The 24,579-nt window shown below is 38.4% G+C and overlaps 1 protein-coding gene across 1 annotated transcript in view; it reads left to right on the forward strand.

The window, feature by feature from the left end:
* LOC140240457 (guanine nucleotide exchange factor VAV2-like) overlaps positions 1-24,579 on the forward strand; it is a 105,337-nt gene extending 80,758 nt beyond the window's left edge. Inside the window, exons 15-24 of the mRNA XM_072320227.1 lie at positions 10,212-10,298; positions 11,196-11,314; positions 12,478-12,576; positions 12,939-13,248; positions 17,918-18,024; positions 18,958-19,062; positions 19,806-19,893; positions 20,657-20,762; positions 21,899-22,065; positions 22,674-24,579. Coding sequence (XP_072176328.1) covers positions 10,212-10,298; positions 11,196-11,314; positions 12,478-12,576; positions 12,939-13,248; positions 17,918-18,024; positions 18,958-19,062; positions 19,806-19,893; positions 20,657-20,762; positions 21,899-22,065; positions 22,674-22,730 — 1,245 coding nt within the window. The 3' untranslated portion in view covers positions 22,731-24,579. The remainder of the gene's footprint in view (positions 1-10,211; positions 10,299-11,195; positions 11,315-12,477; positions 12,577-12,938; positions 13,249-17,917; positions 18,025-18,957; positions 19,063-19,805; positions 19,894-20,656; positions 20,763-21,898; positions 22,066-22,673) is intronic.

A 24,579-nucleotide genomic window follows, 5' to 3' on the forward strand; every position in this document is an offset into this window, starting at 1 on the left:
TTTAATCAACTATTTTTAAAATTCAAGAAAAAAAGTAGTTCATCGTAGTAGATTGTTTGCTTTTGCTATTTTGCAGTAGCGTGTGTGTTCGTTGAGAACAGAGACGTGCAGTTATGCTTGTGGTATTAAAGGGGAATTCTTCCCAAAGATTATATTGTTTTTGTATGTAAACAGAAAAAGTAGAGGAGTACATCAGTGAAAATTTAGGGGGAAAATCAGACACACCAAAAAAAGTTATGAACTGAATAAAGTTCAGAGGGGAGACAAATAGGCTACTCTGTGTGATGTAGATGTTGAGTAGCTCTCCATTGTTTTGTACACAAAATTTCACTAATTTTCATTTTCCTCAAATAGTTTGGCACAGATAGTACTTATCCACTGTGGATGACATGCAAAAAACATTTTACTCTTCTCAGTTACCAAGAACAGGTCTAGAGAATTTTTTTTTTCTTGTGAGAAAAATAAAGATTTGTAAAATTTTGTGTACAACGTTGTGCAAAACAAATGGAGAACTATCGCACAGAATTGCCAATTTGTCTTTATATACTCGCAAAACTTTATCAGTTCATGATTTTCCTTAGTTTGTCGGATATTTCCCTCAAATTTTCACTCATCTACTCCTCTGATTTTTCTGTTTTCATACAAAGCAACATAATCCTAGTGCGGAATTCCCCTTTAAAGGGATTGTATAGTTTTGGTTGAGACCTAACTTCAGGTTTCTAATATTTTGTGGTGAGATAATGAGAAACCTCTTATGAAATATGAAAGGGCATGTAATTCTATGAAGAATTCAACATTTATTTGATGAAAATTGGTTTTGAAATGGCTGAGATATCCAAAACAGAGCAATTCTAATGAAAGGCGGAACCCACCTTTTATTACGATTGCTTTGTTTTACTTTGTTTTTGGATGTTTCAGCCATTCCAAAACTGATTATCATCAAATAAACTTTGAATTCCTGTTAGAATGGTATGCTCCGTACTGTTTTATAAGTGTTTTCTTGGTATATGTATCTCACAAAAAGTTAAAAGCCTAATTCTCATCTCCACCAATACTGTACCATCCCTTTTAAAGAGGCAATTAATGTGTGGAGAAAGCCAGAGAGAAAAGTTTCAGAGTTGTGTGATTAAGAGATATGATGAGATAGGTAGAGGTTTTATTGACTAGCTTTTAGTCGATAAAAGATGAATGAATTGCTCCTTCTGTAGTTCTATGCATAAAGTTTCAAAAGGAAGGTTTGTCTGCCAGTGACTAATGTCTTGAAACTGGAGAGAGATATAATTGATAACAGTTTGAGAACTCTGTGATTAAAGGCATAATTTACCATTTGCAGATGAAAGCATTAGTGCTTTAAAATAGTTCTAAAATGTGAGTTAGGGATAGAAACAACCACTGTCAAAATTTGAATCCGTATAATCGATGTTAAGTGTTGTTAAATACACAAAATGTGAACAATAGTTATAATAAAAATGTTTCAAGACTAAACCATATACAGTTACGGTTTACTGAGAAAAATCCTGATATCTCCTTATATTTTAGGTTTTATTGCAAATATTTCATATGGTAGGATGTTTTATGATACAACAGACCTACACATATGCATCAAATGTGATATCTTGAACATTTTTGAAATCACTGCTCCCAAAGGTAAACTGGACCTTTAAAGTTTGTTGGTTCTACTTGTTTTATCCTGGTAAGTTTTGTATAAAGAAGTACCTGGCGGGTTTGAAGAGTAAGAACGGAAAGAGATGTGTAATGTAGTCTAGTTAGATTTCATTGTCTGGAGACACGTTGATACACCAGTTGACCTGCTGTTCCTTATATATGGCCTTCTGGTTTTATCCATAGTGATCACGTGACTGTAGATTCATCCTGGTGTTTTGACCGAGTCATATGACTGGACCTTTGCAATATTTTTAGCACATATTATTCACCACTTTTTCAAACTAAACGAACTGAATAACTAAAAAAAAAATAAGTGTTGGTATGGCAATATCAAAATGCACTCGAGCTGACTCACCATTGCTGGCTGAATATGTTATGATTCCCTTTAAACTTTTATTGGTTAAGAAACCGTCATCACACTAGAAAATTTGTCGCAGAGCTTATTGCGAGTGCACTTCTGGTACTAGTATGCGTCTGCCCCAAAGATGCTGGACATAGTCATGTTTTGAGTTTATTTCTGCTTCTGTTTGTACACAATGAGCTCAACTGATTAGATTTCTGAAGTGCTCCAGGGTTGAATTAAAGGATACTATTACATATTCGTTTTTTAATAAAAGATTTAATAACATCAAAGAGGATATAGCGTTTACATCTAATACGATATTCACTGCATAATCGGGCACCTGATAAATGGGGACATCGGTTAAAATGGCAAACGCCTCCCGAAACATTTCCAGTGCACGCTTTTTTCACTTGATAATTTGGCACGGGCATGCGATAAATGGGATGCTATTTCATCAAGCGATCTTTATTTTCTTTTTCATACTTAACAAACACACACAAAAGCTACCAAAAATCAATACAACTTTACAAAGATTCCCTATCAGTTGCTGCTTCAATATGCATAGGGTACTTGCAAAGCAAGTTTCGGACTAATCAGTTTGGGACCTTCATTGAGTAAAACCACTAACTTAATAAGCTATTTTATGCTTCGCGAAGCTTCACCGTGTGCATGTGCCGAGCTAGCTCAATGAATATTCAATCTAACGTTGACGACACATGTATACAGTCCAATGTACTCACATGTGGTGGTCGGCTGGAGCTCGGTAACATGTCATAAAAGCTACAATCAAATGCAAGTCGGGGGAAAATCAACAGCTGGTCAGATTTCATTATGTATTTCCCTTCGACATGAATTTGATAGTAATTTATTGCGGTCCAAAGAGGATGAGTTTTTGCTAGCTACATTTAGACTCAGTGATTGACTGAATTCTCCCTTGATGTCCCCACATCAATTCTAGTGTCTAATCATTGTCTATGGATATGGATTTATATGGAACATTCTACTTGCCCAAGCTATGAATAATCACGAAGAAAGAAATACAGCGATAAGGCAAGCGAGAACAAAATTAAGAAGGACTCTTTCTATGCCTCCGCCACGAAGTGGTGCCGGAGGCATTATGTTTTCGGGTTGTCCGTCCGTCCGTCCGTCCGTCCGTCCGTCCTTCCTTCCGTCCGTCCGTAATGAATTTTGTGGACAAGGTAACTATCAAAACCTGTTGAGGTATCCTAATGAAACTTGGCATGTATGTGTATTAGGGTGTGAAGTTGTGCCTATCAACTTTTGGGTGCACATGCTCAAGGTCAAAGGTCAAAAGGTCAAGGTCAAATACATAAAATGTCACTATTTCCACCATATCTATTGAATGCCTGAAGATATTTTCTTGAAACTTAGTGTATACATGTTTTACCCAATTAAGATTCTCTGGTGAAAGTTTGCGTCATGAGGTCAAAGGTCAAAGGTCAAAAGGTCAGGGTCAAATACATGAAATTTCACTATTTTCGCCATATCTATTGAATGCCGGAAGATATTTTCTTGAAACTTAGTGTATACATGTACATGTATTACCCAATTAAGATTCTCTGGTGAAAGTTTGGGTCATGAGGTCAAAGGTCAAAGGTCAAAAGATCAAGTAAAAATATCAAAACTTCTTTTTTTTTTTCTCTGTGCCTTGGAAAATTGTTCAAGGTATCTTCATGGAACAGTATATACATGTACTGACTGGAAGTGATTATCTAGAGAATGTAGGGTTCATGGGGTCAAAGGTCAGGGGTCAAAGGTCAAGTGCAACACTTCAAAATTTTACTATTTCCCTCATATTTATGCAATGCCAGCAGGGTTATTATTTTTTTACACTTGGTGTATGCATGTGTAACCTAATAGAAATTCTCTGGAAAAATTTTTTTTTCTTCTTTTTTTGCCTTAAAGGTCAAAAGGTCAAAGATCAAGTGAAAGTGCTGAATTAACTTTTTCCTCCATATCTCGAAGTGGCTCAAGTTATCTTGAAACTTAGTACATATTATGCATGTTCTACCTGAAAGTGATTATCTTATGAATTTTAGGGTCAAGGGCCAGATGAAAATGGTAACAATTTACTATTCATTTCAGAAATCGCACTTTTTCTCCACACCTGTACCTTGAAAATTACTCAATGCCTAAATGTATGAATGGGTCAAAGTCAAGTTAAAGTCCTTAAATCCCTAGATACATGCTCTCCTATTCATCCAATTAAACCTAGGTCAAGGAAGGTGAACATTCAACACATTTGTGACAAACTTGTCATTTCAATATTTTGCCAATTTTGTGAAAATGTAATCACACATTGTCCACATGTACTATCTAGACCTATTGGGAAAATCATGCATTATGGCGGAGGCATACCAGTCGCCAAAGCGACATTTCTAGTTTTAAAATAAATTGATTACTTTTCAATGTATGTCTTCTATGTTCAAACACACCTCATTGTGCGCATGCCAGATTGTCATTAGGGTGTGGGAGTGTGCATAGGGTTAACAACAATCTGCAATGCGCAGGGAAGTGCATTAACAACAATCTGCCATGCACACGACTACATGTAGGTGACAGAAGAACCTGGCTGCATTTACTCGGTGGTCAACGGTAATACAAGATCTTGAGGGGAGGGATATACATGTACACTGTAACAGTCGGGTGGTGCATAGAAAATGTACATGTGTGTACTATCAATGCCTTGAGTGTATCATCTCAAAATCAGGCACCCTGCTTAAAGGGGTGTTTTTGCCACTCCCAGCCTATCCCAATTATGAGGTGAGTATTTTACTAGACTGACTTTATTCATGTTCCGTTTGTTTTAGTAGACAATTTTACATTCAAAATGACTGTTTCTTTTAAAGGTTGATTCTCTCACAACACTCAATATGAAAGTGCCATCATCTCATCAAAATCATGCAACCATGACTGAAAATCTACATTGAATGCTTCATATGCAGGTTTTTTTTTAGCCCTTGTACATTTCATCTTGCAAGACAAAGGACCCCATCCTAAGATCTATTGATATTCTTTTCAAATTGTAAATTGCAGCATTTAATATGCATTTGATTTTTCTCTTTCATCCAACATGCAATGTCATCTACATTTTCAGAGTTCTTTTGTTTTGCTGGCAGGCGTATCCGTGCTTCACATTCATAGAATGAGAGATGTCGACATCCTAGACAGTGATATTAAGCAAAGTGCCTGTGATATACAGTACAAGTGATGGTTTATTTTTATTTTTTTATGTTTTTTTTTTTTAACAGAGAGAGGGCACGGGGAGAGAGTGAGAGAAAGGAAAAAAAGAACACCAACTGAATGAAAGGTCAAAGGTGAAAGTCTAGAAAATGCAACACAATCCAGTTAATCCACCATATTTGTTGTTTATGCAAGTTACTTTACATGTTACAAGTTACTTTATGTCCTTATGCGTCAGGGAATTGTTATGACAATACCTTTCAACTTCAGGATTTAGGTTAAAAGAATCATTCAAGCTAGATTTTTGCTCTGGCTGTTAGGACTGTCAGTAAATTTTCTTCTGGTCATTTCCTTTCAAATTCGTTATTCACCATCAAATGGCGTTTAGTGAGTTTGAGAACCCTCCCAGTCTGTGTTCTGTACGGTCCAGACTTCCTGTGCATGGTTACATGCGCCGTTTCATGTGCGTTGGCCCTCCTTCATTGTTGGAATTACAGCAGTAAACTTTCGCTCATGATTATCAACCAATCAAATCTTGCCACAACTCTTCAAGTGTAAATGTCACTCATTATATTTCCGTTCATACAAGAGTGTGTGTGGCCAACATGCTCTTAATTGCTGCACTTTATGAGGTGACATAATAAAATTGCAGACTAACACAGAAATGATACGAATAGAAAATGGAAGATCAAGCGAGAAAGGTACAATGTACATTTGTATGACGTGAAAGTGTTGACATAAAAAAAAAAAAAAATGGTCACATTTTATGTTCCGTTAGAAAGAGTTGATTAGCAAGTCTTACTTTATTTCCTGTTGTAATGGAGAAGACCTAGAAAACATTTTATGTGAATTGATCAATGTCTAAGACCAATGGGCTAGGTGCCTTGAAGTACCTGTACAATCATTCTAGATTCTTTTTCATGGGACTGGAGCATTAATTGCCTATTAATATTTTGTGCTTATCTAAATTAGATACTACCAAGAGTTTTCCTCTTTTTTTGTCGTTGAGAAATTCTCATCACACAATGGGATGATGGTATGATAATGATTTTAATATCCAGAATGCATGGAGTGAAGAATGATACTAGCCATTTGGGGTTTAGTCTCTCACTATTTCCTTCTTCTTCTCCTCCTTCTCTTCCCCTTCTCTCCTCTTCAACTCTTCTTCTTCTTCTCCTTCTTCTTCCGACTTCTCTTGAATTAACTCTTCACTTCTGTAGTAAGTTGTCAAATGAATTTGTGTATTAAAGAATGATCATACCTTGAAATCAATAATTTCTTCCTTTATTTTGAATAGATATGTAAAAGAATGCCTCCTCGCTAAAATCTGAAAATAGCAATCATCGCAATTCCTGGGAAACTGCATTGTTTGGGAGGATCATTTGAGGAAGAAAGTTTTGATAAGAAGTGTTATCTGATGAGACAGCTCCACCAAAGCCGTTTCATAGTAGATGGTATTAGAAGACATTTTGTTCAGGTAGAATCCATCTCTACTAATTACTTAACAGAATTGTTAGCATTTTAGGCTTGTGACTCTTTCCGTCAGTGACAGGACAGAAATCAACTGAATGAGCAAAACACGCAGAAGATGAAAAAAAGAAGAAGTATAAGACTGATCCACAGATTATGACCTTTGATTATGTCCTGTGTCATACCACAAAATTCAAACACCATAAATGACTCTTGTTTTTTTTTTTTTATTGGTACTGCAAGTTTTCTTCCGACAATTGAGGGTGTGGAAGTGTAGTGATTGAATACTCTTAAAGTGTGTGAAGAAGAGGGGGAAAAAAAACAACTAGATTCTTTACTTCTTGACTTGCATGCATATCAACATTCCCTTGACTATAAATCTATGATATTTCCGTGAGTTGGCAATTTCTCATTTCAATTGGTATCTTGTCACTCAGTCTGTTTGGTCCTATGGAGACACATCAATCACTGCTACGTGTATATGTAATTACAGATGCATACTCTGGGGAAGATGGGATTCTGTATGAGTGGATGTAATTTCTCTTGACATTGGCACTGCTATAGTTGTAACACCATGTTACAATTTTTCCAGGCTTACAATTTTTCCAGGCTTTCTGTATAAACTCTTTGTGTGGTTATGTAGTGTTCTACGACATGGCCCGAATTCTCAAAGGTGGAATAACTTTATTACACTGCTTGTTCCGCCGATTTATTACACCTCTTATGCAAATCAGGCCCTCGTGACGTAAAATGATGCGATTTATTCCCTGGAATCTATTCTCAAATGTGGAATAACTTATTCCCCGGAATAACTATTCCGCAGAATAGTTATTCCAGCTTTGAGAATTCGGGCCCATGTGTATATATCTGCTGTGGAAAATTGCATATATGGCTGCATGAATTATTTTCTCAAATGGATTCCTGTATTGGTAACTGTATATGAAGGTCCAGTAACCAACCATTTATTCCTCCAAACAGGGTTTATTATGCAACAACACAAAAAAGAAAGAAAGAAAGAAAGGAATTGTTTTCATAGTGTAGAATTATACATAATAATATTTTTGACACATTATAAGCTTTCTCGAATGACATAAACTCCTAATATCCAATATTTTCTTTAAAGTATGTTATCATTATATGAAGCCACACAGCACAGGTAAAGTGATCGTGTCAAAATCCAAGGTCGCATTTTTTTCCTCCAAAAAAAATTTGGTGGGGTACATGTATTGACAGAAGTCATAAACCAGGCATTATATTTCTCATATGTATGTACACATGTAATACAAGTTTACACTCTATGTCCCTGTTGACTGCAAATGTCCAATTCGAGAAGATCGTAAATATATATAATGTGGTGGGATTGATTGAGCATAAGTTTCTGTTGCTTGAATAATGAATGTTCAAACCTTCTCATAGCATTTATAATGGCATCACACATGCGCATCTCGGTGGATCAGCAATGGAAAGCAGCCCCGACCAGGTTGATATTTACTTTTGCTACCAATAGGTGTAGCTTTCTATGATGCTTCTACACGAAGTGATGAAACTAATCAGTGTATAAGAGAGTGTAATTAATTGCCTTGTTAAAGATGTTTATAAAAGTTTCCTGTGTCCATTTATTAGTACAAAGTCTAATACAAGCAAACCTTCAAGCTTTGATATGCAGTATCTTATGATCAGATGATGGAGCTTATAATCCATTCTTCCATGGCTTTTTGAATACTAGATGATACAAAACACACATTTCGCAGATCACAGAATGCGTAGTTAGGCTATTAAAGTTGCATGTGAGAATGTAGCTCATAACATGCCGGATGCCGTTCCACTAAGAGTAGCAGTAGCTAGTGCCCCCCACCAAAAATAAATAAATAAATAAATAAAATGAATGATTAGTAAATAAATAGAAATAAAAGTGCAAAAAATTGAAGTTACAATAACAATGATTTTTTAAGTAAAAAAAAGAGTGTTAGGCATGAATTATTAGTTGATTGCATCATGTTGTATGTGTGCTCACCCTAACTTGTTCTCATGCTTGCCAGTATACCTAGCCTACATTCGCATGATTGTGTGCCTGTTTCAAATTGTGTGTGATTGCCTTTGATCATGGATCTGTGTAATCATCATTGTTTCTGTTACTCCTCAAAAGTGACCCAAGTTTGAATAATTTTATTTTCCACCTCGTGGAACTAGTACAGCAGTGTTGACCGCTCCAGTCGGTTTGTCGGTTTGCGGTGCTGTTGTTCAGTTGTGTTCAATTCTAGGCAGTCATCTGTTTTACTGTAACAGTTGTTTTTTTTTTTTTTTTTAATATCATTGATCATGGCATGCCATAGCTGAATGTAGATGCTGAATGCCTTCTCAGTGCTTTTCAAATTTTAAGAAACACCCCCCCCCCCCCAAATATAGTTGATGCCCAGAATGGTTTTTGTCTTAAAATTTTTGTAGAAAGAAAAACTTTTGTTTCACTCAGAATAGAGTTTCACAACCAGGGTGTTCTTTGACTATTTTGATATTAAGGAACAATCAAGCAGACTTAATAATTTGCAATGCTAATTTGTTTCTTCTAACTTCCTGGAATTCATGAATATATGTGGCATGGACATTTTTGACTGGAATGATTTTGATTTGAAATGATTAAAAGTGATTCATAGATTGATTGAGTGATATTGGTATAGAGATCCAGACTGGGCAGTACAGATATTAAAGTTCTTCTTAGGTGTAAAGATCCTGACTGGGCAGTACAGATATTAAAATTCTTCTCATTGCATTCTTCTGATCAGTACCCGTGCATGCCAAAATGCAGTGTGTATTGTTGCCTTCTGTTTATATGAGCAAAAAGGGGGGTAAAATTTTGTCATGTTTCCTTGTCATGACTCCTCAAAGGGTACATTTGGCCTGCCATACATAAAACCATGCTCCAATAAAAGAGTAATAAATGTTATGTTATTGTCAATAATGCAAACTCCAACCCAGCGTGATATAGACCTCCCAGCTAGACATGATGATATTATTGTACTGCTGAGTACTGTTTAGATGCTAGTGCTTGATGTCCACCTGCAGTCAGCTATCAAGTTCAGACGGCATGATATCCCCCTTTGCCCATCATACTGTATATCTTGGAGGGACCAACTATAATTGAAGGCAGAGGGCTTTGCTGTCCCCATAATTCCTTTCTAGACGCATTATCGTCATTCAACAAAGAATCAACACAATGATGGGTATAGATATTTTATGTCATCCTTTTTGGGTGCAAATGATCCAAAAATAGAGCAAAATTTCACAGGGAGGCGCTGTCATATATTCTCATACTTACCATTTACCTGGACTTGCGCTTGTCCTGATTGGGGCATGTACATGTAGCTTCTGCGGCTGACTTTATTGTACAGTTGTTGTTGTTGTTGTTGCTGTTCCTGCTGTCAATTTGTTTTTTTTTTTTTTATTTAATCAGTGACTCTATATTTTCGATGCTGTCTGCACTACTGTGAACCACCCTTTTTGGTCTTCATATTACCTCCTCGATTCTTTGCAGGGCCAAGAGAGTCACGAGTATCAGACCACGATTGATCTAGCCCAGTACAAAGTGGAAGACAACCTGCCTAGCGGTAGAAGCGGACGGGTAAGAACAACCTCCCCGACACCCCCTCCCCGACACCCCCTCCCCCCATACAACCATGCGTCGTGTGTGTATAAACATCATAAGACACTTTTAATTGAAGTGTTTAGTTTCTTCTGTGCGACTATTAGTGGCAAACTTTTCTGTTTTTCTTTCACAATCACAAAAATTATTTTGTACCTTAGTACTTCCGCCTCCTACTGGTGGCTTCTTCAGACTGTGTCGTAGATTGCGGTATGACGCTGGACGTGAGAGATAGTGAAAGAAGAACATATTTCCATGAAATCACAAATCAGATGAACCTCATTCAGGATTTTGTCCTTTCAACTACCAAGAAAAGCTAGGCTCTTTCCTTTTATTGTTAGCCTGATATGTATTCCAAATTTCCCAAATTAATGTTGGCCATCCCTTACCCTCAATAGAAAAAAAAAAAAACCAAAACCAAACAAAACAAAACAAACAAAGACAACTACATGTAAAACAAGGCCTTCTTTGGTTTGTAGATGTTTGTGGTACCAAAGATTTTATGAATACGTTTATGCCAAGGACTGCAAAGGGGGCTAATGAATGCTGCATTCTTTAAAGTGAATGTACCAAAATTTTAAACGGAAAAAAAAAAATATGTACTGGAGAGTCTCCGGTAGTATAGTGCACTCCCATTATAACGAACACGGTTTAATATAACGAAATTCCGGTTACAACGAAGTAAAAATTCAGGCCGCAAAATAATCCGCCCTTTTGTTCTTTTTTGTTTATTTGTTCGGTTATAACGAAATTTTGATATAATGAAAGAAAACTGCCGGTCCCGAGGACTTTGTCATAACAGGAGTCCACTGTAGAAACTACATTATGTACCAGCTTTCAACATTTCTCCTTTTTCCTTCCCCTTTTTCTTGACAGTGGAACTGGTGTTTCCACCTGACCCCCAAGGAGCCGTCAAACAACCGGGGCAGCGTGGAGGTCTACTGCAAGACTGAGGAGATGATGCTGAGATGGGTGGAGGGCATCCGGCTGGCCCAGTAAGTCATGGGAGGGTGGGGGCCAGTGGGGGCCGGTGGGGGCCGGTAGGGGCCGGTGGGGGCCGGTGGTGGAGGGGGGGTGCTCTCTGCTCTGCCTCCTGGAAGACACTGACGATTTATTGCCACTTGGTGTAATATCAGATGGTTTATTTCCCAGTTTGTCTAATACCACTACGGCTATATAAAACTCATTTGGTCTTCTATCAATTTCTTCTAATGTCCATTTGGTCTAATCCTCACTTGGTCTAATGCCCAGTTTGACTAATTATCGTTTCGTCTAATAAACAGATGGTCTAATCGCAATTTTGTCTCCTTGGGATTTTTTTTCCCATTCGGTCTAATAAACTGTGGGTATTGGACGAAGTGGGCATAGCCCATCTGGAAGTCGGCCAACTGGTAATGAGGCTATGTGGCAAGTGGACTAAATGGTCATTAGACGAACTGGGTGTAGACGAAATGGGATTAAACCTCGTGGGTGGAGACTAAGTGGCCATTAGACAAAGTGGAAGTAGACCAAGTGATTGATCACCACCAGCGATGACAACGATGATGATGACGATGACAGTGACAAAAACTGCAACAACTTTGACAACAATTATTTCTATGCATATAAAACACAAGGCTTATGCTTTATTCCAAAGCCAGAAATATTCACCACATGAAATTTTGTAATTAGAATCTGTTGGTATTTTGGAGGCATGAAAGTTTTGCAAAAGGCTGACCATATTAAAAAGAACTATAAGTATGCAACATGTACTGAATTGTGTAGACAAAAACTTTTGTGCAAACTAACATGCATTTTACTTTTGCAAATCATGACTCCTTGCAAAATTTGTGAAAGTTTCGTGCACATGAATATTTGTGGTTTTGCAGTATGTTTCAGCATCATCTGATCATCTGTCCACGTGCCACTCTTCCAACGTTGGGGCCACTAAAAACCGATGTCAGGCCTCCAAATTTCCAAAAAGGCCATCTTTTCGTCTCCCCATCGGGCACATACAATGTAAGATTCAAATTGGATTGTTATGTTCCTGTTTATCTCGGGCCACTAGAGAGAAAAGTTAGTGTGGAGCCCTTTTTAACTATATGTAGATAGTAGTTTTGTGTTAAACTGAGTATAACATTGGGTCTTTTCCCCCCCCCCCCCCCCCCTCACCCCACAGAGAGAACATTCAGCCGAGGAACAGCAAGGGGCACAAGGTAGAGTACACATCTTTTAAAACCGAGGATCCATCCTGCGACTCGTGCCACAAGCTACTACGGTATGTACCCAGAAAGTCTTGTACACTAACACTGCCATTTTATATTTTGAAACCGCCAAATTAAACACATGAAAACCATTCTTACCCGGCCAAGCATATAAAGCTAATCACTCAAAAATGTTCTGCTTTTACAGTATTCAACCCCATGAGGACCTCCATCACAGAATGTCTCTGACATGGTGTGCAAATATACTGCTGATGGTAACAGTAGGGTTGAGTTAAATATGTGTGGGTAAGCAGAGGATTTGTGCTGTGCTCTCGTAGTGAGTGGTCGTCAAGATCTGTACCTGCCACATTCCCTGCATTCCTTTTTTTTTTTCTCTCTCTTTCTCTCCATCTCCTTTTATTTGCCATGGCAACAGAGGTTGCTTCTTCCAGGGCTACAAGTGCACGGCATGCGGCATCTCGGTGCACAAGGAGTGTCTGACCTCCAACCACACCCCATCCTGCCACATGAGCAACCACAGCAGCAACCAGGTCCAGATCCGGCCGGGCCGCCGCTACACGGCCCTCCACCCGTACAACGGTTCCCCGCTGCCACCCAACAACGAGCAGATAGTGCCACTGTGCGCCAACGACATGGTGCAGGCGCTGGAAAACGTCAACCCGATGTGGACGAGGGTCAAGGTGGTCAGCACCTCACAAATCGGGGTGGTGCCCTCCAGCATCCTCGTACGTATTCTGACAGAAAACCGACCTGTACTTTCAGTAATTAGTCCTAGCCACGGAACATATGTCACTTTTTCCTTCTCTTGTTTCAGTCCCGTGAAACTGTCGTCTCACATTGCAGGGATGTACTGTAGACTCATGCTTCTCAACTTTTTTCCACTTGAGGCCCATTTTGGCTCCCACAAAATTTGAGGTCCAGTTTGATCACACTTGATTTTTTTTGTATCATTTGTGGCCGACTTTACGGCCTTTAGTTCAGAAGCGTGGCTTTAGACCTATTGGGAGAAATATGCAATTTGGCAGAGTCATCCAGTAGCCGTAGCAACATTTCTATTTCCTTCTTCCCTACCAATGTTAAATACAATACATTTGAATTATTTTGAGACAGTGGTAAAATTATCCTCGAAGTAGCTACTGCCATGGGCGAGTGGCCATCAAAGTGAAGGTGGTCCTTTGCCATAATCTCATGCTACAAATGATCAAGAATTGTAGTTTAAGTATACTTCTAAAAAGGAAGTTACAATTCTCGACAATGCAGACAAGAAAGTCTGTGTTTATGGTGCTTTGAGTTAACCGTAACAATTTTGAATAGTTTGCTTGTGTTAGCAGAAGTGATGTGTTACTACTTTTAACAGGATTTAATGTGTAAGTGTTCCAGTGAACGGATCACCAATTGTTTCTTTCTGAGAGAATTTTCCACAAAATAAATAGATGTTTATTAAAGAAAAACTACCTTGGAAAGTATCTCTCAGAGTGTCAAGATTCCAATGTGCCATTTCACACCTGCAGGACGAACCCCAGCTGCCAACTCCGCAAAGAAATACCATTAACCCGCGAATGGTATGCCTCGGCATTATGACATTCCGACACCCGAAGTGTATAACCACACCGTCATGTCACTAACCCTTAGATTGTACAGTCAGGCTGAAGACAAGAGTGTAGCCATTTTATCATTTTGGTACTGGCGGGTTGGGGGTTGGTTGGGCAGACAGGGAGGGTGGGTGTCATTACAGTTTGTACCCCCCTGGTTCCATTCTAAATTACAGTTGTCCATGACATGTCTCAGTTGCATTTAGGTCATGTCATTAGCCACAAAAGTATATCGTCGCTGGGGCGACAAAACCTCGTATCTACAAAATGTCAAATGTTCAGGAGAGCAAAAAAAAAAAACAAAACATGGCAGCCAAAGCACTATATCCAATGGGATAGACACTCCTTTGACATGCCGTGGTGGCTTCATTTTTTTGGTAAGACATCTAGGATTTGGACAGGACATCACTTAACTGATTATCCGACCACTAATCCAAAAAAGTCATTTTCACCAAAATTGCAGATACAAGTTCTTGTCACCCCAGCGACAATATGTGACTGTGCATCACAAAACTAAAAAAGAATTATGCGCCTGATTTTACGTATGGACTCAAAATAGGTGAAATGGGTCTACTCAGTCAATCTTGAGATTTTCATGTTTTCTAAAAGATCATTTCTTCCTCTACATTATGTCAAAGTTTGGGATCATAAAAGGAATGGGAAGTTGTGTTTTTAGCAGTTTTTCTAGAACACTTTTTGTAGAGTAGTGTAATTTAAATAGTTATACTCTAGAGGTCCTAGTAAAGGCCCTTTTCATTTCTTGAAAAGTAAACCTTTACACACTCTTCACTTTCAACTTTTGAAAAGATGTTGCTGGTGCTGCTGCTTTGAAAGTTATTAGCCATGAACAGAACGTGTTAATAGCGCATACTTTGTTTCAACTTAATCTGATCGTCCGTCCATTGTTGTTGCTACAGTGGTTTACATCCTGTTTTTTTGTTGTTTTTTTGTCCCATTCATTGCACAGCTAACATGGCTTGGTGAGATTATAGCGCTTGAATAGACCCTATACTTCAGAGCCTCTTTTCTCAGTTCACACTTTTCCAGAGTGTGTGCTTTCTTTCAAATAGTTAGGTAGGTTAGGAGAGTCCACTTGAATTGAGTTATGAATACATCATTTTAAAGCTTAAACTCTGCTCTTTCAGAATCTGCCCTCAACTTGAAAATCCATGTCTGGCGACTTTTTGTTGGTTTTGTGATGCAGGGTCACATGTATGAACAGATTCTTTGTCTAGAGCCAGTAAGTCTGCCAGTGCTTTCACCAATGAAGGCATTAATAGTGAAAACTGTGAATGTGCCACATGTTTGTTTTACATTGTCTAGCCTACCTAGCCTACTTTATGATTGGCTATTTCTTCCATACACAGAATTACAATAGCACTCTTCATCTACATCTTCACTTATACATTATGCGTGCACTTGATTTTCTCATATGGAATGAGTGGAATTTTTGTTCCACTACTGATAAGATGCTGCAGTAGATATGATTTCCCCATTGCAGTTGGTGAATTATCTAATCCCAAAGTTGTTGAATAGGGTAAATGTACAATGTATGATTGGGTGTTACGTGATAAGACTATCTCAGCAATCCAACTTCATGGAAAAGTGACTAAGGACAAATCATCACTGATCAGTATTTATAACGCATGTCCCCCCCCCCCCAAAAAAAAAAAAAAAAAGAAGAAATACAATCGGATTTTCTGCAACAATTACTGTAAAAGTAGCTTATTAATTAAAATGCAATTTTAGGGTATGAAATTATAACATATCACCTACATCCTGCAGAAAAACCCCATTTGATTTGCTTCAGTGGTCGCAGAGAAATGGGGATCTTTGTAAATCATGGCAGAAGGCCCTCCCCACCAAGTTTTGTAAGGGGGTGTGTTGTCCATTGTGTTCACGCCTTACAAATACCAAGTTTTCATCTTGTTCTCTGGCAAAATCTAAATGACTGGTTGTTGTTTCTTTTCATTTTCAATTAAAGAAGTGAAAAATGAATTACAGCAAAGAGGACACAGATTTCTGAGTTCTGCAAACATTATAAAGGTGTGAAAATGAATGATTAAAGAAAGATATGAGATCATTAACGCATTGAAGACTAGATTGAGGTCTTCTTCCTTTTTGACTTTCTGTTTTCTGTTTTCTTTTCTTTTTTTCTCTCTTTTTTTTCATCAAGGTGATCATGACAGCAATATTTACGTACTCACATATTGATGTGATGTTATGCACAAAATTTGAATTCATTTTTTGGTTGCCCTGTTAGATGTGAGCAAAATGTTTTCATTCATATGGATGTTGGCATCCAAGTGCTAAACAGGGGAGAAATAATTACAAATGATGAAGATCCACATTTCTCCATGACCACTGAACCAAACTGAATGGGGTTTTCTGCAAGATGTACGTAACAGGTTATAGTTTCATAACCTGAAATATCATTTACAGGAGTAGATTGTTTCATTATCTTGAATGTTATCAATGCAAAGAGTCCGATTGTATTTTTTTTTTAAAGGGTGCATACTGTATAGCCAATTCACATGAACCTGGCCCTTGAAGGGCTCAAATCCAAGCACAATATTTACCTGTTGATATTTAAACTCCATTTCAAGACATACAATGTACCAAGACATGTGCTCTTTTTACTCACTGTTTTGATTTCTTCCTTTCTTCCTATGCCTCCATACACCCCCAAAGGGTGGCAGAGGCTTTATATGATACATATACATACATTGTATTTTTGTTTTGCTTTGTTTTTGATGGGTTTATTTGTAGTATTTGTAGATCACATCTACATGTAGTGTATTGTTCATTCATACTATGGTTGATGCACACACAGTATATTATGCTCATTCATTATTCATATGCCGGCATTTGCTGGCTTTGTTTTCAACTTTTAATTCACTTCAGAATTAGAAATTGTAGAAATGATGGAGCCACGCATAGGCACTTCTATAGCCCGAAGAATGACCCGTGATAAGGATTAGTGCAAAGATAATGTAGCAACACAACTCAAATTTAGCTGTGCAATTTTCTGTGCAACTACATGTAATGTGTTGGTTGGTTGCTTGGTTGTTTTTTGTTTGTTTGTTTGTTGTTGTTTTTTTGGGTGGGGGGCAGTAATCGCTCAATAGATGTATTCCATCAATACTTGTGTGTGTCGGGGGGGGGGGGGGAGCAATGTGCCAGGACTGTGTCACAATTTGGCTCCGCAGGCAATTACTCACTGGCAAATACTGCATAGTGGAGGTGCCAAGTCTTCCTGACTCTGCATGAGTCTCACTGAAAACTGTAATACAATGTACCTCTCCATGCTTTGATATGAGAATATGAAAGTCTGCATGATTCAGGACTTATTTTAGCCTACATTGAGATGTGTGAAGTATGCAAGTATCTCAATGAGTGCTGCTTGGAATCCACCTTATGTTAATGTCTGGGCCCCATTTCGTATAAAGAGATGTTAGGACAGCAACTCTTGCTGGAATAGCAAATGTTGCGGTAACGACGATAATCCAGCGACTTAATTTGCTGTTGCTATGGGAAGTTGCTATTCTAGTGAGACGTGCTATCGTAACATCTTTTATGATATTTAGCGTTTTTGGGGGTGGGGGATGGATTTTTTTTAATTTTTTCTTCAGGCCTGGAATGGAGAGTTGTAGTCCGGAGCATAGAAAAATGTGTTGGGCCAAGGATGGTCCTGAGGGATTTAGGAAAGTGCTTAGCGATGTTGTAGAGCAGGAAAAGGCATGTAAACTCCATAGAGCAAAGGGCTTATATTATGTGTATGTGGCATCGTCTCTGCTTTCAGGGGGAACAATACGAGCAGCACGTGCTTCCCATTCGGCAGCCTACTACCCATCAGCAGTCGGCGCCATCACCGACGCCAGAAATATCCGGCTTGTTCTCCTACCCCTGGTGAGCATCTCTTACCTATCGTACACTCTCATAAACCAGAAGAGGCCTGGCTGAAGAACATGAACGAGTGGGGACTTTCCCCAAATTTGTTTGTTGTGTTTGTTTGATCACTCAAATCACAGTTTAAAAATTAAAATAAAAATGAAGATAGCTTAGAAATTATACAAACTTGTAAAAACAAAAATGAGATTTTTGCTTTCTCTGAATGAGGTTTGATTTTGAAATACAGATACCGGTAGGTGATAACGTCAAGAAGTATTACGGTAGTACTGTGTTGTTGTAGTAGCTATCAAGAAGAGCATGAGGGCGGGGTTATCTGTGGTTTTGCACCTTCATGTGGCATCGTAAAAGGCAGTGTTAATAGTGGTGGCTGTGTAAAAAAAAAAAAAAAAATTGACATATCTCTGCTGATGGAGATGTACAGTGTTGTCCAAAGGGATACGAAGAGCACTATAAAAGCATTAGAAAGTTTTGCATTGCTATTGATACTATCAAGATATCTATAAGGAATTATGATCATGCTAGCAAATGTTTAATAAAGATTTAATTTTGAAGGGGATGGCTAGTAACTGATCAGTGGGAATCAGTGGGAATGCTTGGGGATGATTGTTCCAATCCTAGTGGGATTCATTTAAGAGGGTAAATTATTTGCTTCAGAATGGCCTCATATTCAAGTAATGTGCAGTTTAATGCCCCGTCACTGTACAGGCATGCTAACCTGGAAACATTAAACTGCACATTACTGCACAAGCCAAATGACCTTCTTACTACAAAAATGCTTGACCTCTTCTAAAAATAGCTCATAAGGTACGCTTTCTCAACAGAGAGCTTGAACGCTCCAAAACAGGTACAGTTCGGTACGGTATGCTTTGGTTCACTTTAGAGCGCTCGAATGCACACTAAGGTTTCTGGATTGATGTTCTATATGTCCAGGTACGTTGGCGAGATGGAAAGACCAGAAGCCAATGAGAAGCTGCTGCACAAGCCGGGCTGCTTCCTTGTCAGGAAAGGGAGGAGAGGCTACGCCGTCAGTTTGGAGTAAGTCAGTCTTCTTGCATCCTCGCAAATACCCCTCACTGAAATTGTTGTGTGTGTGAACAGATTACCTCCACAGTATATTATGATAAGGAAATAACTTTAAAGTAATTTTCAAAACTGCCGGAACTGGGATTTAATGGGTTTCTGCTGATAATTTTGACACTTAGACATGTTCTGAACATCGGCATAAAACCAGTTCGTAAAGTGAGTACAACTTGTACGTCGAAACGATTGTAATATTGTCATCTCAGTTCATCTCTTGATTCAGCCACTGTTCCTGGCTGGTCCAGCGTACATCAAATTGTGAATGACTATTGAACCTGTATAAAGGATGCCGCATGCAATATGTGCCATGATCCACTTTGATTGATGGTTATAAACTAGCTTTACATCATCAATCTGCATTGGGAAGAGGGCGGCGATCTTCATGTGATCCAACAGCGCCCCCTTGAATCCCAAATCAATGTGCCTTTATTAGTTATAACTTGACTTCAAAAAGTGTAGCTCTATCTGTGACTTTGTGTTTGACATTTACTCATCAGGGATTACTGTGCACTTTCCTCAGTCTATCAGCCTCTTGAATCCCAAATCAATGTGCTTTTATTAGTTATAACTTGACTTCAAAAGTGTAGCTGTACAGTCTGTATCTGTGACTTTATTTTTAACATTTACTCATCATGAATTTCTGTGCACTTTCTTCAGTCTAGATCAAGTATTTTGCCTTTTGTTTTTCTTCTTGACAGACACGAAGGTCAAATCAAGCACATGAAGGTCGTGGTTGAGAATGGACAGTTTGGACTCGCAGAACAAACCTTATTTCTCTCATTACCAGTAAGTTCATTTGAAGAAATAGATATGTGTAGCATATATATATTTTGTGTGTGGTCATGTGTGTGTGTGTGTGTGATAGATACATTGTAAGTCCACAAATTGTGCATTTTCTTGAGTGGAGAGACTTATCTTGCACTTATATACACATGTATGTAGGGGACAGCTCAATGAGTGTAATAATACATACACAATAAAGGTACAATACCTTTGTTTTAAATACATCATGGTGTGTTAATGTTACTTTGAAAGATATGCAGTTTGTGCAAGCAGCCAGGAAACTCATACTAATTTGATAGTGCTGTCAGGGAGGGCTTTCAGGCAACCCTATCAAGGTTCTGCCAATATTTTATTTTTTTTGAACGTCAAGCAGGGTTTCTTTTCTGATAACTGGCTTAGAACTTGTTGCCACAGCCGTGATATCCTTAGAAAATGTGTTTAGAAAACCTTTCTATTGGGAGCATCTGCATTTTTTAGGCAGTACATGTATCTTTCAATTGAAGAAATTTATGTGATGAAAGAAATGCCTTTTATTCCTGATAAGATGAATCATACATCGTAAAAAAGTTATGTATTAAAGCAGTGCTTGCTGTGTTGTTATTGGGCTCAGTTTGGTTGTGCCACTTTAAAAGTGCTATCTCATCACAGGAAAACTTTCCTATTTCAAATTACATTCCACAAGTTGAAATGTTGTAATTAGTGAATGATTTGATTGTAACTTCTTCTCCTTTTTTTTCTTCCTTTTTTTTTTTTTTTGAACGAAAAGGACATGATCAGTCACTACAGTACCAACAGCCTCGTAAATGTCTTCAAGGGGCTAGATGCCTACCTTAGAAAGCCCCTACGTACAGTGGCCACTGTGCCAGAGAATGGTAAGAAAGCAGAGCAGATAATACACAGTGTGCATATGTACATGTAACATTGCCCTTCAAAGTGATTAGGTATGTCTTTTGGGCTGCCTTATGTTGCCTTTTGTATGTGGAATGACCTACTGGTGTACACTGACTAAATACTTTATAGATGTATTAAAGGGACTGTACAGTAGTGGTTGAGGTGGGGATTCATGTTTTGAACATTCTTAAGTGAGATAATGAGAAACCTCTTATGAAATATGAAAGAGCATGTAATTTTAAGAAGGATTCAACGTTTATTTGATGAAAATTGGTTTTCAAATGGCTGAGATATCCAAAAAAGTGATAATAATAAAAGGTGACAGGCCACAACTTTATTAGGATCTCTTTGTTTCTCCTTGTTTTTTGATATCTCAGCCATTTCAAAACCGATTTTCATCAAATAAACTTTTGATACCCCTTAGAATTGCATGCTCTTTGACATCTCATAGAGTGGTTTCTGAATATCTCGCAAAACGTTAAATGCTAAATCCTCACCTTGACCAGAACTGTACACACCCTTTAAAGGGTGTGTACAGTTCTGGTCGAGGTGAGGATTTAGCTTTTAACGTTTTGCGAGATATTCAGAAACCACTCCATGAGATGTCAAAGAGCATGCAATTCTAAGGGGTATCAAAAGTCTATTTGATGAAATCGGTTTTGAAATGGCTGAGATATCCAAAAACAAGAGATCCTAATAAAAGGCGTGGCCTGTCGCCTTTTATTATTATCATTTTTTTTTTATATCTCAGCCATTTGAAAACCAATTTTCATCAAATGTTGAATCCTTCTTGAAATTATATGTTCTTTCATATTTCATAAGAGGTTTCTCATTATCTCACTCATAATAGGAATGTTCAAAACATGAATCCCCACCTCAACCAGTACTGTGTATTTTTTATTGGAGATGAGATGATACTCTTGCAGTATTGCACTCATTGAAAAAAAAAAAAGATTATATAGATTTATGTTTGGACCCAAGTGGAAGTTCAAAAGGTATGCCACCAGAAGCACATTACTGTGACCAAAAAAAAAAAAAGCTGTGATAAAACAAAGCAAAAGACAAATCCGATATTTGTGTCGGCTGGATGATCTAATTTCATTTTTGTGCTGAACAGGACTGAGGACCAATCGCCGCTACAATGTGATCGGCCACGCCAAGGCCATGTACGACTTCTCGGCCAGGGACACGCGAGAGCTGACACTTATGGAGAATGAGGAGGTGGCAATCATCAGTAAGGCTGGAGGACACCGCGGCTGGTGGAAAGGATGCATAGGAGACAGGGTAAGGGGTCATCAGATCTTTCTTGGGGGGGGGGGGGATTTTATTTAAATGAACAATTACCTTACTCTTAGAACACTTGTCAAATTTTTGCTTCCCGTTTTTTTTTTTTGTTTTTTTTCCAGGCTGTGTGTGCATGATGTATTCTGCATTTTTCCTATACGTTTGTTATATGTAAGCACATGGAGACAAGCAGGAACAAAAGGAGGGGAATGTATTTATCCCAATGTGATTCTAGCATGGTATATAATTTTCAAGTGTCTTTGTTAACCCAGTGAAGACTAGTCACTCTTGAGTTAGAAACTCGAGCAGGTATCTATGGATGGAAAATGCATGTTGTAGCACGTTCAGCTCATCTGCAACAGTTTAAACATACAAATCAACTCATTGTATGAGATGTGTATGCAGTAGCTAGGTGCATGGATTTAAATAGTGAGTTGCATAACTTCTCCTTGACTCAGAATTGTAAGTGTGTCATTTGGCAGTATGACATCATTATAAATCAAATGGTGATTATTCTTGCTGCAAAACTTGCCAAACTTGAACATTGAGGTGGTATTAAAGTTATATATTTGATGATATGTGTGCTATCTCTTCTCTATCCATTTCAGGTTGGATACTTCCCCTCAACCTACGTTGAAGAGCTCGACAATGGGGCGCCCATCTGATGACCTCAGCGCCGAGGCTGGCACGATTCTCGGGGGTCGGATTCCCCAGTGACATGCGCGGCCTAATACTGTCATAGTCTCAAAACCAAATCAAAAACAATTTCCGTGTCTGCTGTCCATCCCACGCCATCACAGACGCATGCTTCCTGGACCTTCCAGGCAACTTGAAAGCAGGAAAAAACTCCGTAATTATATATATATTTGCCTTTGTATAGATATATATTCATAAATGCATTAACATTGGAGCCGTGGAGTCCAATTCAAAACGATGACCTTTCAACCTAGCTGTGACCTATGCATTAGAAAACCAGACGTTCATCACTGATGAGCGAATGTACAGAAGCTACTAAACATGAGCATTGCACAACCGATATGGTGGGTGGTTTTACTTTTCATTTTTGTTCTGTTTCCCTCAACTGCTCTATCAATGGAAGCGTTTTGACCGGTGGCCCTCGCAATGTGCAGAGCGCAGAGAATTGAAAACGAAGTCAACAGATTTCTGAGAAATCTTGTACAGCTCTTAAGAGCGCTTGTGAGGAGGACAATTCATCCGTGGGCTGGCATCTCGGCTGAGAGCGTAGGGTTTTTTTTTTTTCTTTCCTTCTGTGTATGTATTGCATATTTACTCAGCAATGACATGGACACCCTTTGAATTTATCTACAAATTGTATGTCAGAAATGTGAATGTCAATTTTTTCCCTTTTTGCTCATTATTTTTTTTGTTCCATAGGGTGGAAGAGGCACATTGTTTACTTTTTCCTTTTTGTCTTTTAACCCGTTGAGGACGAGTGCTGAATATACTCGGGCTGGTGTCTATGGGAAATTCGTGCTGGAGCAAAATCAGCCCATCCTCGATGGGTTATGAGAGGTTTTCCATATCATGTGACAGATGGCATTGCAGAACTTGTATTTAGAACCAGAAATGTTGTAGATCATCTGTTACAAGCATTTGCGGGGAAGTCTACAAAGGATGTGGTGTTCAGTCACCTCTCTCGATCTGCATTCTCCCACAGAGTGGAGGAATTTAGTATTAATGCAAATGTATTATAGTATCTGGTTCACGATCTTTGCTTTATGAGATAGCTATAGACAGATGTAGGAGAGAGTTATGCACTGACTCATGCACTGTTGGTGATAAGGAAAAGTAAGTGGAAGAGGAAAATATCTGATCAGGGCCCTGTTTCATGAAGAGTTAAAATTGATTACTGTATACGCCGAATATTTCGCGAGGTTTTTATTTTCGCGAATTTCGCGAATCAGCTGCTATTCGCGAAATTAAAAACGCGCGAAAATATTGACTCTAATGCCAGTGTGAATGTGACGTATGGGTATAAATCTCTCCGTTCAGTACAAGACTCCACGATCGCGAATTCAACCACTCGCTAAATTGTCGGGAAGTCCCGATTCGCGAAAATTTAGACTCGCGAAATATATGGCGTATACAGTATATAGTTGATTTCAACTCTAAGTGTATGGCAGCTTGTGTGGTAAGGAAATTTAAAATAGATTTTATCTTTTGATAAAACTGGGTTCACTCTGTGGGATGGATGAATAATATAGAGATATCGCGGAATGATTACTTGTACATTCTGGAGGTGGAAGAAGCGACACTATGTATTTGCACTCTAAAACTGGCCTACACTTCCTTGAGAGAAATGTTAAAAAGGGATTTAAAAAAAGCTTTAATAAATGTCAGTCTATTCTGTCTTCCATTCTCTTGCACTTGGTTATAAAAACTGTGCATCCCCCCCCCCCCCTTCCCGACCTGATATTTTCTTTTCCTTCCATGTGACTGAATCCAAGGTTGTGGTATCAAGAGCTTCTGTTAAATCTCAGTATTGTATTTACT

This window comes from Diadema setosum, chromosome 17, assembly GCF_964275005.1.
Source record: "Diadema setosum chromosome 17, eeDiaSeto1, whole genome shotgun sequence".
In the NCBI taxonomy this organism is placed as follows: Eukaryota; Metazoa; Echinodermata; class Echinoidea; order Diadematoida; family Diadematidae; genus Diadema; species Diadema setosum.